At 47.0% G+C, this 15,270-nt stretch overlaps 1 protein-coding gene across 1 annotated transcript in view; it reads left to right on the top strand.

The window, feature by feature from the left end:
* The window catches only part of DLEC1 (DLEC1 cilia and flagella associated protein), a 61,086-nt gene that overhangs the window by 37,242 nt on the left and 8,574 nt on the right, over positions 1–15,270 (top strand). The window contains exons 22-31 of the mRNA XM_054991494.1: positions 1,274–1,384; positions 1,914–2,041; positions 4,910–5,098; positions 6,756–6,820; positions 6,999–7,150; positions 8,054–8,163; positions 9,125–9,195; positions 10,456–10,658; positions 12,066–12,218; positions 13,656–13,778. Of these exons, the coding sequence (XP_054847469.1) occupies positions 1,274–1,384; positions 1,914–2,041; positions 4,910–5,098; positions 6,756–6,820; positions 6,999–7,150; positions 8,054–8,163; positions 9,125–9,195; positions 10,456–10,658; positions 12,066–12,218; positions 13,656–13,778 (1,305 nt within the window). The remainder of the gene's footprint in view (positions 1–1,273; positions 1,385–1,913; positions 2,042–4,909; positions 5,099–6,755; positions 6,821–6,998; positions 7,151–8,053; positions 8,164–9,124; positions 9,196–10,455; positions 10,659–12,065; positions 12,219–13,655; positions 13,779–15,270) is intronic.

The raw sequence follows: 15,270 nt of genomic DNA, 5'->3' as shown, positions 1-15,270 counted from the left end.
TTCAAGTGGAGGAGTGGGGAATCAAACCCGGCTCTCCAGATTAGAGTCCTGCCGCTCTTAAGTGACTGACCCAAGGTCACCCAGCTGGCTTCAAGTGGAGGAGTTGGGAATCAAGCCCGGCTCTCCAGATTAGAGTCCTGCCGCTCTTAAGTGACTGACCCAAGGTCACCCAGCTGGCTTCAAGTGGAGGAGTGGGGAATCAAACCCGGCTCTCCAGATTAGAGTCCTGCTGCTCTTAAGTGACTGACCCAAGGTCACCCAGCTGGCTTCAAGTGGAGGAGTGGGGAATCAAGCCCGGCTCTCCAGATTAGAGTCCTGCTGCTCTTAAGTGACTGACCCAAGGTCACCAAGCTGGCTTCAAGTGGAGGAGTGGGGAATCAAACCCGGCTCTCCAGATTAGAGTCCTGCTGCTCTTAAGTGACTGACTCAAGGTCACCCAGCTGGCTTCAAGTGGAGGAGTTGGGAATCAAGCCCGGCTCTCCAGATTAGAGTCCTGCCGCTCTTAAGTGACTGACCCAAGGTCACCCAGCTGGCTTCAAGTGGAGGAGTGGGGAATCAAGCCCGGCTCTCCAGATTAGAGTCCTGCCGCTCTTATCCGCTACACCAAACTGGGAGATTCAGGTTTGAATCCTGACTCTGCCATTTCCTGGGTGACCTTGGGCCAGTCACACTCAGCCTAATCTACCTCACAGGGTCGGTTTGAGGATAAAATGGAGGAGAATGATTTAAGCTGCTTTGAGTCTCCATTGAGGAGAAAGGCGAGGTATAAATGAAGTAAAGAATGAATAAATGAATAAAGAAATAAAAATATACCCCATTCATTAACTCTCGTTGTGTATCCACTTCCTTGGATAAATGGTAAGGAAGTCCCAAAAACTCTGATGCTGGGTCTCTGTTTCATGCCTAAACTTTGCAACCAGTGCCAGATGGAGAACAAGCGTACATAATTTTGACACAGTAAGAAAAAAAATAGATGAGCTGGTGAAAGGAAGCTTGTGATGTTATCCTATTCAGACTTAACTGTGTAAGTCTCTTTGAATTCATTAGCAGTGGCTTCTAAGGAAGCATGGATGGGAGGAGGCTGTCGGTAAAGTAGAGAAGTGGATAATGTACACGAGGACAAGAGTGCCCACTGGTTTCTACCAACAGATTTTTTTCATGCAGAGAGGCTCAGAGCCGAAACAGACGTGAGGAATTTCACGTGTTCTCCACGCGATTGCTCTAACAGGTGTCTCAGACGTCTATTGACTGGCAATTCTTGTTTACCTGACAGCTCCTTGGAAGTCAGTCCTCTTCCTGCATCGTCAGTATCTCTCCAGAAAGTGGCCTTTTGGCTCCAAATGAAGAGAAGGAATTTTGTGTGGAACTAATTGCTAACAGTAAGGTTAGTTAAAACAAAACTACAACACAACTTTCTCTGTTTCGGGTGGGTAACCCTGTAGGTCTTTCCCTTTCATTTGCAGTAGAAGAGCAAGATTCGAGTCCAGCTGCACCTTAAAGACCAACAAGATTTCCAGAGTATAAACTTTTGAGAGCCAAAGCTCCCGTTCTGCTATCTTACAAAGGGAGCTTTGATTCTCAAAAGCTTATACCCTGGAAATTTTGTTGTTTTTTTAAGGTGCTGCTGGACTCGAATTTTGACTTTCTCTGTGGTTTCTTTTGCAGTTGTTTAGTGACGAAATTACCTCCAAAAGTTCGGATTTTTGTATGGAGTCAGTTCTCCATTTCTTGTGATGCTTCTGTGGACCATGTCCTATTCCAATTTTTCTTTTTTTTTCTTTTTTTTTTGCTTTTTGTTTCAGGCCATGACCCAGTAGATTCGCATCAAGACTTGCTCCTTGTGAATTAACACACTTCCTAATGATGATATTTATCCTCTCCATTTACAGTTCTTTTCCTTTACATTCTTACAGGAGGAGTTGACTGACCTTACCGTCAGCTGCTGCATTGAAGATATGCTGGAGCCGCTCTTCCTGTCTATTTCCGGTCAAGTAAAGGGACTGCATATCACATATGCCATACCTTTTGAAAGAAAACAAAGGTAATAGACAATCCCAGGGGTCGTTTCGTAGAAAGAGCTGGAGGAACTCATTAGCATAACTCATTAGCATATGCCACGCCTCTTGCCATCACCGGAAGTGTGTCATTAGTGTAACTGGTTTGCATATGCCACACCCCCTGACATCACCTATTCTGGCTGTTTTGGACCCAATCCTGGCCATTCAGGGCTGAAATTGGGCCCAAAATGGCAAAAAGGGTCTGAAAATGGCTTAAAAGGGGCCCAAAATGGTCAGGATTGGGCCGCTGCTGAGAGGGAGATTGATCCACCACCCATCAGAGGCCCGATCCAGGCCGTTTCGGCCCCAATCCAGGCTGAAACGGGCCCAAAATGGTCGAGAGTCAGGTGGGCGGTGCCACCTGCCATGTGACCTCTTTGGAGAACTGCCGGAACAGCGTTCCTGTGCGTTGGGCTCAGCTAAAACAAATTGCCTTGGTTTGTGTGCATTCTCCTGTAAAGATTTTTTAAACATTCCTCCTTGACAGTTTTGGGCAAGTGCTGTTCTTTTTAGAGTTGTTTTCTCTTTTCTTTACCCTCACTGTCCTTGGCCTCATTTGCCCTTACTGCCCATTAATTCTGTTGGCTCTAGCAATCCATGTGATTTTGTGTACAAGCTTCTGTGACCTTATCACATCAGACACAAGTGTCTTCCACATGGATTATCTGCCTCCAGTTCAGTGCTTTTTGGAAGTGGGTTTTTTTCCTGTTCTCCCACAACATTGTAGAGCATTTGTGCACTCCAGGGATTTCCCCGCCTTTTCTCCGATCTATCTCAAACCTGCTTTGCTCTGAAGTTTTAGGGGAAATTGCGGTAAAACCTGGATGACTGCTACATGGGTGGAAAATGCAGATTTTCTGGCACGCACGGCAAACATTTTCCCTGACTGTGTTCCTGCAGCAGCCATTTCTTCCTTCCCGTCCCCTGGGGGCTTTTTATTTTTTAAAAAAATCAGCACTAGAATATTGTTGTACTGATAGATGTAGCAGTTTCTTTGAGTTCCCAGCTTTCTTTTTTTTTTTTAAAGTAAATCTTTAGCCCCTTCCCTTGTGGAGACAGAAGGGAAAAGGCATATCTCCTCAAAGAAAGGGGCTAGAGAATTATGTTTTTTAAAAAATGAAAGCTGAAAATGCAAAGTGGAAAAGAGCAAGAGTCCAGTAGCACCTATAAGACTAACAAAATTGGTGGTAGGGTACGAGCTGTCATGAGCCACAGCTCACTTCTTGAGATGTAGCTGGAATGTGAGTCCATCTGTCCTTATATCTGGGAGAGTGGAGTGATTGCAGAAACTGAATGATTATAGCCTTCGAATGACAAAGGCAGGCATGATTGGATAGGGTGGGGTATGCAGAGGAGTAGTGGGTGTGGAGAAATCAGCATCGGTAATGAGACAGGAAGCCTAGGTCTCGATTCAGTCCAAGTGGATGCATTGACTTAATCTTCATTATCAGTTGCAATACAGCAGTCCCTCTTTCTAATCTTCCTTTGAAATTCCTCTGCAGGATAACTGCAACTTTTAGGCCAGCGACTGAATGTCCTGGAAGGTTCAGATGTTCCCCCACTGCTTTTTGAAAGTAGTGGTTTCTGAAGTCAGACTTATGTCGATTAATTCTTGTTGAAGGGACTGGCCAGTTTGTAGAGAGTGTAGGAGCACTGTTGACACGCGATGGTGTAAATCACGTTGGAGGATGAGCAGGAATATGAACCCGGGGTGGTACGGCTGATGTTGTTGGGCCCACTGGTGACGTTGCTCAGATTGACGTGAGAGAAAAGTTGGCATCAAGGTTTGCTGCAGGCCTTGGTACCAGAGTCCATGTTAGTGTCAAGTCGTCTATCATTGTGAGTGAGTAGTTGTTTCAGGTTAGCAGGCTGTAAGCAAGAAAAGGTCCAGGAGATACTGCAGTTGCAGTATCCTCCTGACGCAGTGAGAAAGATGATTGGGGAAGGCCAGAATGACACCCAGGGGCAGCTTGCTACAAGACCAGCCCAAAGAAAAGACCAACAGAACACTGTCGGTGGTCACCTACAGCCCACAACTCCAGCCAGTCCAACGCATTATTAAGGACCTACAACTTATGCTGGATTATGACACTCTCCTCACATAGGCACTGGGGGGCTGGCCTTTTCTTGCTTACAGGCAGCCTGCCTTATTTGCAGCTTAACCAGCAACAGGGAAACCCCAAGTTCCTGTCCCTGTGTGGAAGACACCACAGAGTCTTGACAACATCCTGCAAACCAGATTGTTGTGATCATGTGTTCAACTCCTCCAAGGGGCCAATTCACACAAGACAAAGTCTGCCGCAAGGACCATGTGTGATGGGAAGTTCTGTGCTTCCCATGCTTATGCGGGGGTGGGGGTGGGTGGGGGCTGTTTTGGATCGGGACAACAGTCCACATCGAGAAGGGGCTTCAGCCTCCCCCCACCACACACTCCGTTTTCCTAACCTGAGATGGCCGCATGGGGGCACTCTTTCCTCCATTGAGAAACTTAAGCGTAACCATTAGTACAACATAATTTTCCCAGTGGAACAAATAGTGGCTCCCTTAGGCTGCTGGAAGTTAAGTTGTAGGAGGAATGCTTATGTGCTTCTCCATGTGTGCCATGGTCTAAATTTGGCTCCCATATTCCTGGGAGCTTCCAGCCCACACGTGATTCAGCATCCTTGCGGTGACCCTGAGAACTTCTGTATCATGTGAACTGGCCCCTAGAAGACTTGTCTGTGTTTAGGCTGATATTATATTGGGTAGAATATAATAAAGCACCATATTTACTTTTTCTCCGTGCACGTTAGGGAAAACCATCCTCTCCCTAGCTGGGAGGCCATTCAGCTTCTGCTGTTTTTTGCCTGCAGTGTTTGGGAGCAACCGTCAGAGCCTCCTCTAGAACTCATGCTAGACTTTGGGTCAGAAGTGCCCCTGAAGAGCGTGGTAAAACGGCAGCTGATAATCACCAATCACACTGCGATAGACGCTCCGTTCACAATCGAGGCTGACTATTTCAGCAGCTGTCCGCCTCCTTCAGAGGAACCTGGGTCAAATGTGTAAGTGCAGGGCTGGATCCCACAGAAAAGTTCTGCTGACAGAAAGGGGGATGGTTTTTGCCAGTTCCCACAACAAATCTCCAACACACACACACCCCGTACTGTTGCTGGAGATGGGGCTGTACTAACCCATGGCCGGGCCCCTAGGCTTGCAGGTATTTCGGGCCCCCTCTGTCATGTCAATCTTTCACCCTACAGCTGACAGCCTGAGCTGTCAGGTAGGTACATGGTAGGTACTAGGACTGCCGTACACAGCCCTATATCCATTTTGAGGGTCTCCTGAAGAATTCCATTCACAATTTTTAAAATATCTTTATTGTGTGTGTAGAACTCTTCAGGAAAGCACATTTTGGGGATTTAATTGTTCAATACTGTAATATTTTGGAGTGAATAATTTTTTTATTATTTATTAAAATTATATAATTTATGGATAATTGTTTTAATAGAAGAGACAATTTGTTTCATGTCAATAAGGAAGCAGTTAATGATCTTATTAATAGAGGTTATATAAGAGAATCAAATAATTGTAATTTATGTGGGGGTGTAAAAATTAATGGGCCCTGCGGAGCCCCTGGGCTTCAGTCTATCTATTTATTTATTTATGTCATTTATAGTCCGCCTTTCTCACTGAGACTCAAGGCGGATTACACAGTATGAGGCTAATACAATCAGTATCGAGTACATTTCAATGCGATATCATAAGGTAAACAGATACAAGTTTAAAGACATAGCATTAGCAAGGATCCAAGACAGAGTAGAAAAAATACTGGAGCAAAACATAATCAATTCTAGGACTAACATTAGACAGCATGGAGCGATGGTTGTACATAGGAGTACATATTTAAAGCAGCAGATAATACAGAAGGCAAAAATGGTGATGAAGTCTATGACCCCCAACTCGTTGGTGAAGCATCTGAGACCCCCTCCCCACAATGCAGCCCTCCCATTTGAGTCAAAGGCCTTTTTGAATAGTTCGGTTTTGCATCGTTTATGGAAAGCCAGGAGAGTGGGGGCTCTTCTGACTTCCTCAGGCAGGTCATTCCACAGGATAGGGGCCACCACAGAGAAAGCAGCAGCCCATACATGGGCTGACTTCACCCGTGTGCAGCTTGGCACCTGCAGGAGAACCTGTTCAGATGAGCGAAGCTGCCGTGGAGGAACATAGGGAGGGAGGCGGTCCCATAGGTATGCCGGACCAAAGCTGCGAAGAACTTTTTATGTAATAACCCAATACCTTGAACTGAGCACGGTAACTGATGGGTAGCCAGTGGAGCGACTGTAGGTTGGGAGTGACATTCATGCTCCTGCTTGCTCCTGCTAACAATCGAGCTGCAGCACTTTGCACTAATTGGAGCCTCCTAGTTAACTTAGATGGGAGGGCAATGTATAGAGCCTAGTCAGCCTTATGAATAATACGGCCCTGGCTGGAGGTCCCCTGCATTCTTTAGACCATTTTTGTGTTGTGGTGGAAACGGCAAAACAAGGAAGTCCCGTTCCACTGATGGAAATCCCGTCAGTCAGCAGGCTGCAGCCGGTGGCACCAATGAAGCCCTGGACAGGGCTGGAATGGACCTTAAGAGCCAGCTATCCTCTCCCCCCGCCCCCCCCCCCACATTCCTCGGGTGTTTCATTGGGGTGTTTCCTTTTCGCCATGCAGCGTGGACATGATCATGGAAAAGACAAAACGAGTAACAAGACAGATTGCAAAGAGAAAACAATCTGGTAGGCAGCTTCTGGAACGTTTATATTTGGGGTGTGGGGTGGGGGACGGATGGAAATGAAAAATTCATCCAGGCAGGGTCCAGCAAGAAGCTGTCCTGCGGAAGAGTCCTGTTGATACAAATAGAGGGCTGTATTCAGAGCACTGCTGCCCTGTCCTCTCTCTGCTGTGATCTTTCAGCCTTCAGAGCTGCCTTGCTGTCTCACGGGAAGGGGTTGGCGTTCCACGTGCATCCCTCTGAAGGAACCATGAAGGCCTTCCAGGAACTCACTGTAGAAATCACAGCCTATAACAACATGTGGGGAGAATACCAGGACAACCTCGTCTGTAAGGTAGGTTGGCATGGGACGTTCCTTTCCAGCCAATGTAGTCCAGCCCGTGTATTCCAGACGTCGGAGCCTTGACTAGGAAGCAGAGAGAACTTGAATCTGCCAAGGGTTGTAGATACGATACCTGGGTTATTCACCGACCGGATAAGGGATCTCATGATTTATTTGCTTGAATACGGGAGGAGAAACTGAAAGGCATTTTATCATCACAGCCACCTCTGAGGGTAGCTTGGGCTGAAGGAGAGACGGGTGGATCCTACAGAGCATTTCTGCAGACAGAAGGATCCCCACCCACGAAGCATGACTTCCTTGCTTTCTCCCTCTTACCGCAGCCTAAAACGACACCCTGCTGCTGTTCTTGGGGAGGGGAGCAACATTTGGGAGACATTCTAGGCAGCTGCAACAGTGAGAGGAAATAGTCACACAACATCTGCTTTCCATCTGCAAAGATGCTCAGTGGGATCTGCCCCAAAGATCACTCTGGCTGTTTCATAGATGAGTGGAGAGTTGAACTCAGGTCTCCCCAGTCTCCTAGTTTGAAACTCTAACCACTATGCAACATTGCTGCTTCTGAAGGTACGCAAAATTCTGCAGTGCAGGCAGAGTGGTAGTTGTACCCCTGGACTAGAGGCAAAGGTGGCCACCTTTAATTTTACTGTGTGGACGAGGGAACTTTGTCAGCTTGCCCCGTCCTGCAGTGTTGGTCACAATTACTGACCGCCATACTTGGGAGGCTCAGCACCTGGTTCACATTTTATGGGTCAGTTGTGCAAAGCTGACCCAGCTACTCCCAAGAACCAATTTCTAGTTTGCAAAAGAGAATCGTACTTGCACACCCATTTGGCCATGAGGCCACTTCATGATTTAGCAGCTAGAGTGTTTATAAAAATGGTTTTCTTTGCACAGGTTGGAGATTTAGAGCCCAAGTTGATCCCCGTGCAGATAGCAGTGAAGGGCTGCCCGATCTTCTTGCAGGTGACTGGACCGAACCATTTTCTGCAAACACCTGTGGTCAGGTACAGCCCAGATGTTCTTGGAGATTTTACGTGTAGTGAAGTTTTTTTTTCAAATGCAAGTGATTAGCGAGTGAATCAAACGTGATTAAAATGTGGTCTCTGTAGCCCGAGGATATGGTGATGGCCACAGGCACAGACAGCTTCAGAGGGTATTAGACAGATTCATGAAGGATAAGTCTATTAGTGGCTGTTAGCTATGGTGACCAAAAAGAGCCTCCATGTTCAGAGGCAGTAAACCTCTGAATACCAGTGCCAGGAGGCAACAGGGAAACGCCTCGGCTTCTGTGCCCTGTTGTTGTCTTTCCTTACTAACCAGTTGGCCACGGTATGAGACAGAATACTGGACTAGATGGACCTCAGCATCTCATCTCAGGCCCTGGGGAAATTGCCTGCCACACACATACACACACTCATGAAGACGTGCAAACAGGGCGTGCATGACCTTCTCAGGAAAATGTCACTCACTGCTGAATGTATGAGCCAGAGGAGAGCAAACCTTCTGCCAGTGTGAAGCCCGAGGGCTGCAAGGCTATATTTGTTTTACACCAGTTTTAACTTCCATGCCTTCTCCCAAGGAACCCTGGGAACTGTAGTTTCCCAGTGCAGGGTACAGAGAGGTCTCTGTTGGAGATTCCTTCCCCACTCCTCCCAGAACTGGTTCTCTTAGAGCAGGAATTTCTGTAATACTTGGTCTGCAGCACTGATATGATTAGATTTATAATCCTCAAACGGGCTCAAAGCTGGTAACGTCAATGAATAAAAATCACATTAAAATACATTAAAACATACGAATCAATGACAGCAGCTCTAAACAGCAGCCCATATGCCAACCCCATATGCCCTCAGGGCTGCCTCTTCAGCTCCTTTCTGCTGATCAGCCCACTTGTCTTTTCTTCCTACTTGTAAAACCTTAAAAAATACAGATTTGTATGCAGCCACGTGATGGGTTTTTCCTCCTCAGGTTTGGAGCTCACATCTCTGGAGGGGACACGGTCTCACGCTACATCCGCCTCAACAACCCAACGCCTTTTGGTAAGCGAGGATGAGTTTTGTGTTTCTCTGTTACTGAGGGCAAACAGTTTCAGGAAGAGCAAGATCCAGGTCCAATAACACCAGTCTTTCAGGATCCGGATGATGCTCTTTGACTGCAGACCAACTCGACTACCCGCTTAGAACTAGTTTCAGGAAAAAGCTTTTGGGTTTTTTTCTCAATTGAGCCATTTGTCTGGAGGGCAATCACTGACTTGTGCAAGAAGGAAGGATCCTGGGACTTTTAAAAATAGCTAAGCACTTGAAAGCTGCATGCAGCCCTGTTTCCAGACATTTTGTTTATTCATTCATTCATGTTTCTCCTGCACTTTTTCCAGGCACCTCAGAATGGCACACATGGTTCATCCCTCCTTTTGAAAATCATAACAAACCTGTTCAGCAGGTCTAAACGAGAAGGTTCAAGGTTATTCAGTGAACAGCAATGTTAACTCTGGTTACCCTGGTCTGAGCTTAGAGTTGCCAGGCAGTGCCTTGCAGACGGTGGGAGGACTGTGGGCGGGATATGGGGAAGCTGTGACACTGGCTGCAACATCATGTCACTTAGAGAAAAAAAATGAAACAATATAGGGTAGCTCTAGGAATTGCCAGAAACTCAAAAACCATAGAGTTCCTGGTGATTCCTAGAGGTACCCTGTGTCGCTTCCATTTTTTTTTACCAGAAGTGATATGATGCTGCACATGATGCTGTGGGATCTCTGCCACTACCGGCAAATGGAACCCCTATACAAGCCCACCACACTAACCACTACACCATGTGCTTGAAGGCTGTCATGCTAGTACAGGGCCTTAGGATGTACAGTGGGGAGAAGAGGGATTCAAGATACCCTGAGGGCATATATTAATTCCCTCTGACCCACTCCTCCAGTTTCTAATGTTTTCTCACATTTTGCCCACACGCTTCTCACCCTTATTTTTATATCCTTAAGGACTAGCAACCTGTTTTCTAAATAAAACAAATGGCTGAATTCTGTATCTAGAATTAATTCCTGTGCAGTGAGCAGTGGTCTTGTGACAGACGGAACATGCACAGCTTTAGATGAAGTGCGTGGAATCTGAGGTGATGCGAGGCGACATGAGAGCTTTTTATCTGTGACGTGATGAGCCCGTGTGTGTGTGTGCGTGTGCGCTTCTCATTGTCAGGCCATTGAAGTCACTGGCGCACGAGTATCCATGATGACAAACTGCTATAATCGCTGGGAACCCTGAGGGTGTTTCTCCCCCCACCCCCTTTTTAAAATGCAGACATCCGCATGGACTGGGAAAGTTATAATCAGGATAAAGATGATGACAAACTGGTGGACCTCTTGGTGTTCTACGGAGCTCCTTTCCCAATTAAAGACATGGACGGCAATGAGATCGAATCCCTCCGTGAGGAAAAAACGCCTACAGACCAGACGCCTTACGCCTCCAGCTGTACCACACCGACGTCATACAGGGGAGGATCAGTAAGGAAACCGCAGTGTTGCTTGGAAGGTTTACCTATCTGTCACGGGGCTAAAACACAGGGTATTTTGTTTACTGATTGTTCCCAGGTTCACCATTTGAATCAGGGCTGCACATGTCAGCTGCAAGAATGTCATTTAAAAATGGACTCCTGAAAGCTCATCCCTTGGAAAGGTAGTTGGTCTTTAAGGTGCCACTGGACCTGAATGTTGCTTTTCTACTGCAGACCAGCATGGCTACCCACCTGAAACTAAAGCTGATTCTGCTGGCACAGTGGGTGGCTGCTGCTCCCCCTGCACCCAGCCTTTTTCCTGAGCCTAAAAATCCCGTAGTGGGAAGTTGTGCACATACCTTCGGAGCTGCAACCCACAACAAATCCATAACTTCCCACCAGGGGGGGGGGTTAGGCTCAGGAAAAAAGCTGGGGGGGGGAGCAGGAGGCTCCTCCCCCTCATGCCACCTCTTGTCAGCCACATCAGATTCTGAAGACTATAAAGCAACGTTCTGGAAGCGGATGTGTAACTTTGATCAAAGCAGCGAGCCCAAAGACAACTTGTAAACCTCTTGTGTAGTTTAGTCCACAGTTTACTCCCAGAAGTTCAGGGCAGGGTACGTGGGTTATCTCCCCAATAACCCTGTGAGGTAGGTTAATCTGCGTAAGAGTGACTTGCTTGTGGTCATCCAGCAAGGTTTATGCTGGCTGGGCGAAGTGAATCGTGTCTTCTCCCCTGTAATACAACCCTGCGGCACTCGGCGGTTCTCATACTGCGAGTCCGGGCCCAAAAGCGATCGCAGTGTTCTTTCCAAACTGCTTATGAACAGGTTGAGCTGAAAGAAGGGGGCTCTGGTAGACTGTGGCAGCTTTGAGTTTGCCTCTACATAATACTGGGCAGAATAGCCATGGAGCACAACCTGTGGCTCAGTACTGCTGTATAAAAATGAAAAATCGAATGTCAACTTGTTCAGCGTGAACAGGTTTGAGATTCCTGCATTGCATGTTAGGGAGCGAGAAAGCAGCATGTTGTTACTTTGCATGCGGCTCTCGAAGAGTGCAGCAAAAGAAGGTCTTTAGAATTATGGTATGTTTAGACGTGGGGCCTGGTTCAAAACGTTTTAGAGCCACTGCTCTAACCACTATACACACAACACTAGCTTCCGCCTGCTTTCTTCTTAGAGATGGTCCTTTGGGTGGAGATTGAAAAAGAGACTAATCGTCATGGTCCATTTCTTCTAGTCTCCAAATTCCCTAGGCAGAAAACAGGCGGGTCTCCTGCACAAGCCCCACTGAAGCTGTCAGGGATAACAAAAAAACGAGGCCGCCCCTTTCCTTGTCATCAAGAGCCAAAAGTCGCCCCCCAGAATTCCCGCTCTCTGGATCCCTAAACTCTTTGTGCATTTTGCTGCTGTAGAATCTGAACCCAATTGCAGAGGTTGATGAAGACGGAAGTAGCAGCGACGAGAGCGAAGAACTGCTGATCTCTCAGAAAATCATTTCAGTGGTACTCCGGCCACACGAGGGAGTACCCTCGGACTACCCTTTCTGCATAACTCCCAAGCAAATTGTGAGTTCTCTTTCCTCTGCTGGGGACTAGTAGTTTTTTTCAGCTGGAACATGGTGGAACGGAGTTCCGGAACCTCTTGAAAATGGTCACATGGCTGGTGGCTCCGCCCCCTGATCTCCAGACAGAGGGGAGTTGAGATTGCCCTCCGCGCCGCTGGAGATCAGGGGGCGGGGCCACCAGCCATGTGACCATTTCCTCCGAGGGCAACCCACTGAGTTCCACCACCTCTTTTCCCAGAAAAAAAGCCCTGGATAGAAAGTAACAAAGAAGAAAGAAAAGAGAGTAAAAGAGAAAAGCAAGAAAAAAGAATACAAAAATATCATTAGGCTTGCTTATATCAGCATTCTAGTTCTCCAGATCTCATATTTTATCTTAACACAAAATTGCCTGTGATTTCTGATATTTCATGCAGTATTGCCTTACTACGTTTTAGTCTCTATATTTATCTTTAATCCATTTGTAGAAGGGAGTCCATGGAACAAAAAAGTCTTCCATTTGTCCTTTCGTTAATGAAGTTAACTTGTCCATTTCCGCAGTTTCCATTATCTTCACTATTAATTCCTCTTGCGGAGGTATTATTTGACGTTTCCAGTAAGACGCTAATAAAATTCTGGCTGGGGACTAGTAATTTATGAGTAGAGAGAAACCTTCAATGGGGAAGTTGTAGGAGGAATACTTATGTTGCATTTCCCATTGTTTGCCTCTTTTGTGATAAAGTATTTGGCCTGCACATCAGCCATCAGAAGTATACGCTACCAATGAAGTTTGCTTTATTACAAATGGACCGACCAATTATGAATATGAAATGCCTTCCTTCTTTGAAAAACAAATGAATACTAGCTTCTTTGTTTTGTCACTTATAAGAGGTAAATGCACGGTAGCTATATGTCTCCATTTTGATAGAACAGAGACTGTTTAAATAAGGTGTTGTAGCTTCTTTTAACTTGGATTGTGGTTATTTTATTTTCCTCAACATCCTCAAGAATTGTAGGTTGCCCCCATCCATTTAGAATTACTTACGTAGAGAAACACCCACACCTGGATATCCCAGGCAAGCCGGATCTCGCCAGATCTCAGAAGCTAAGCAGGGTCGGCCTCGGTTAGTAATTGGATGGGAGACCTCCAGCAAAGACCAGGGTTGCAGAGGCAGGCAACGGCAAACCATCTCTTGCCTTGAAAACCCCAAGTGAGGTTGCCATAAGTCAGCTATGACTCAACGGCATTTTTCACCACCGCCAAATTGCAGACCCTTCCCTGCAGACTGAATTCTGCCAACACACTCCAAAGAGCCAGCAAACGGGCTGTCAGTTGGAACAGTACATAAAGTTGTCTCAAGAGAAGTGCATCTTTGTTCGGACTGGAGGACTCTTTCTGTGAGTTCAAAGCAGCAGCAGCAGCAGCAGCAGCCGTGCCAACAAAACCATCGTTTAATTCCAGGTCATCCCTGCAGGTGGCGCCGCATCCATCCGCATTACCTTCACCCCGCTGATGTTGCCGGAGATCATTAACAAGTTTGAATGTGAAGGTTTCGCCCTTGGCTTCATGAGTCTGGATAGCGAGGTAGAGACTGGATCACAAAAGGCCTCACCCTCCTCATTCATATTATTTTAATTGAGGTTTCCAATCCTCATAAGGGCTTTTCGCTCACATTGAGTCCCTCGAAGTCCACGCTTAGAATCATAGAATCAGAGGGTTGGAAGGGACCTCCAGGGTCATCTAGTCCAACCCCCTGCCCAATGCAGGAAATTCACAACTACCTCCCCTTCTCCCACACACACACGCACACGCACACACGTGACCCCTGCTCCATGCCCAAAAGATGACAAAACACTGTCAGGATCCCTAGACAAACTGGCCTGGGGGAAATTGCTGTCTGACCCCAAGATGACTTGTGGCTGGGGCCCCTGCAACTCTAGGCATAGTCTATATGCCACAACCATTCAGTAGCATGAGTCCCGTTTATTGCCCAGCTTTTGCCATGACCAGTTTCTTGCACAGGCCGAGCGGGGTCCCTGGAGCCCTCTGTAGCACTGCAGGCAGTCATTGATTTGATTTGATTTGCTTCACTTATATCCCGCCTTTCTCGCCAATAGGGACCCAAAGAGGCTTACATATCTCCTCCATTTAATCCTTACATTAACCCTGCAGGGTAGGGTAGGCTGAGTGGGCATGGCTGGCCCTAGGACTCCTTGTGAATTTTCATGGCACACTAAGGATTCAAATCTGGCTCTCCCAGATCCTAGGCTGACGCTCTAACCCAAGAGTCCCCAACATGGTGCCTGTGGGCACAATCGTGCCCGCTGACATTTAACATTTTTTTTAACATTCGATTTATATACAGCCCTTCAGGACAACTTAGCGCCCTCAGAGCGGTTTACAAAGTCCGTCACTATTATCCTCACAACAAAACACCCTGTGAGGTGGGTGTCTGACAGAGCTGTGACTAGTCCAAGGTCACCCAGCTGGCTTCAAGCGGAGGAGTGGGGAATCAAACCCGGCTCTCTAGATTAGAGTCCCACCGCTCTTAACCGCTACACCAAACTGGCTCTCTTTCCTGGTGCCGACCAATTGTTTTTAGAAAGTGGGTGGGGCCATGTGGGGCTTTTGCCCAGCAGGGCTTCTGATTAGCCATTGGAGATTTGATTGGCGGTGCAGATTTTTAAAAATATTACTTTGGCAAAAGCTGCTTCCACAGCATACGGGATCTTCAGCATGTGACTGAAGGTAAAGTGTAGCTGCCATTTTTTGGCTGACTCCATCTCCTGCAGCAGCCATTTTCTTGTTGCTCCCACTACACTGTGTCAGAATTTCAAATGTATCCGCAGGTTCAAAAAGGTTGGGGACTCCTGCTCCAACCTCTACAAACACACCATTGCTGGTTGAGCAGGTTCTTGCCTTGCCTGGGGCAGCAAAAATCTTGAATCAGCCCCGCCCTTCCCAATGGAGACTGCATTGGGCAGCGTTTCCTTACCATTCCATTTGTGGCAAGTCCTGTCACCCCAAACCACAGCATAGAGAGAGCCAAGCCCCAAAGGAGCAATAACAATCTACA

Source organism: Eublepharis macularius, chromosome 11 (genome assembly GCF_028583425.1).
Source record: "Eublepharis macularius isolate TG4126 chromosome 11, MPM_Emac_v1.0, whole genome shotgun sequence".
Taxonomy (NCBI): domain Eukaryota; kingdom Metazoa; phylum Chordata; class Lepidosauria; order Squamata; family Eublepharidae; genus Eublepharis; species Eublepharis macularius.
The sequence above is the reverse complement of the archived record's forward strand: the minus strand, read 5'-3'. Positions and strand labels throughout refer to the sequence as shown.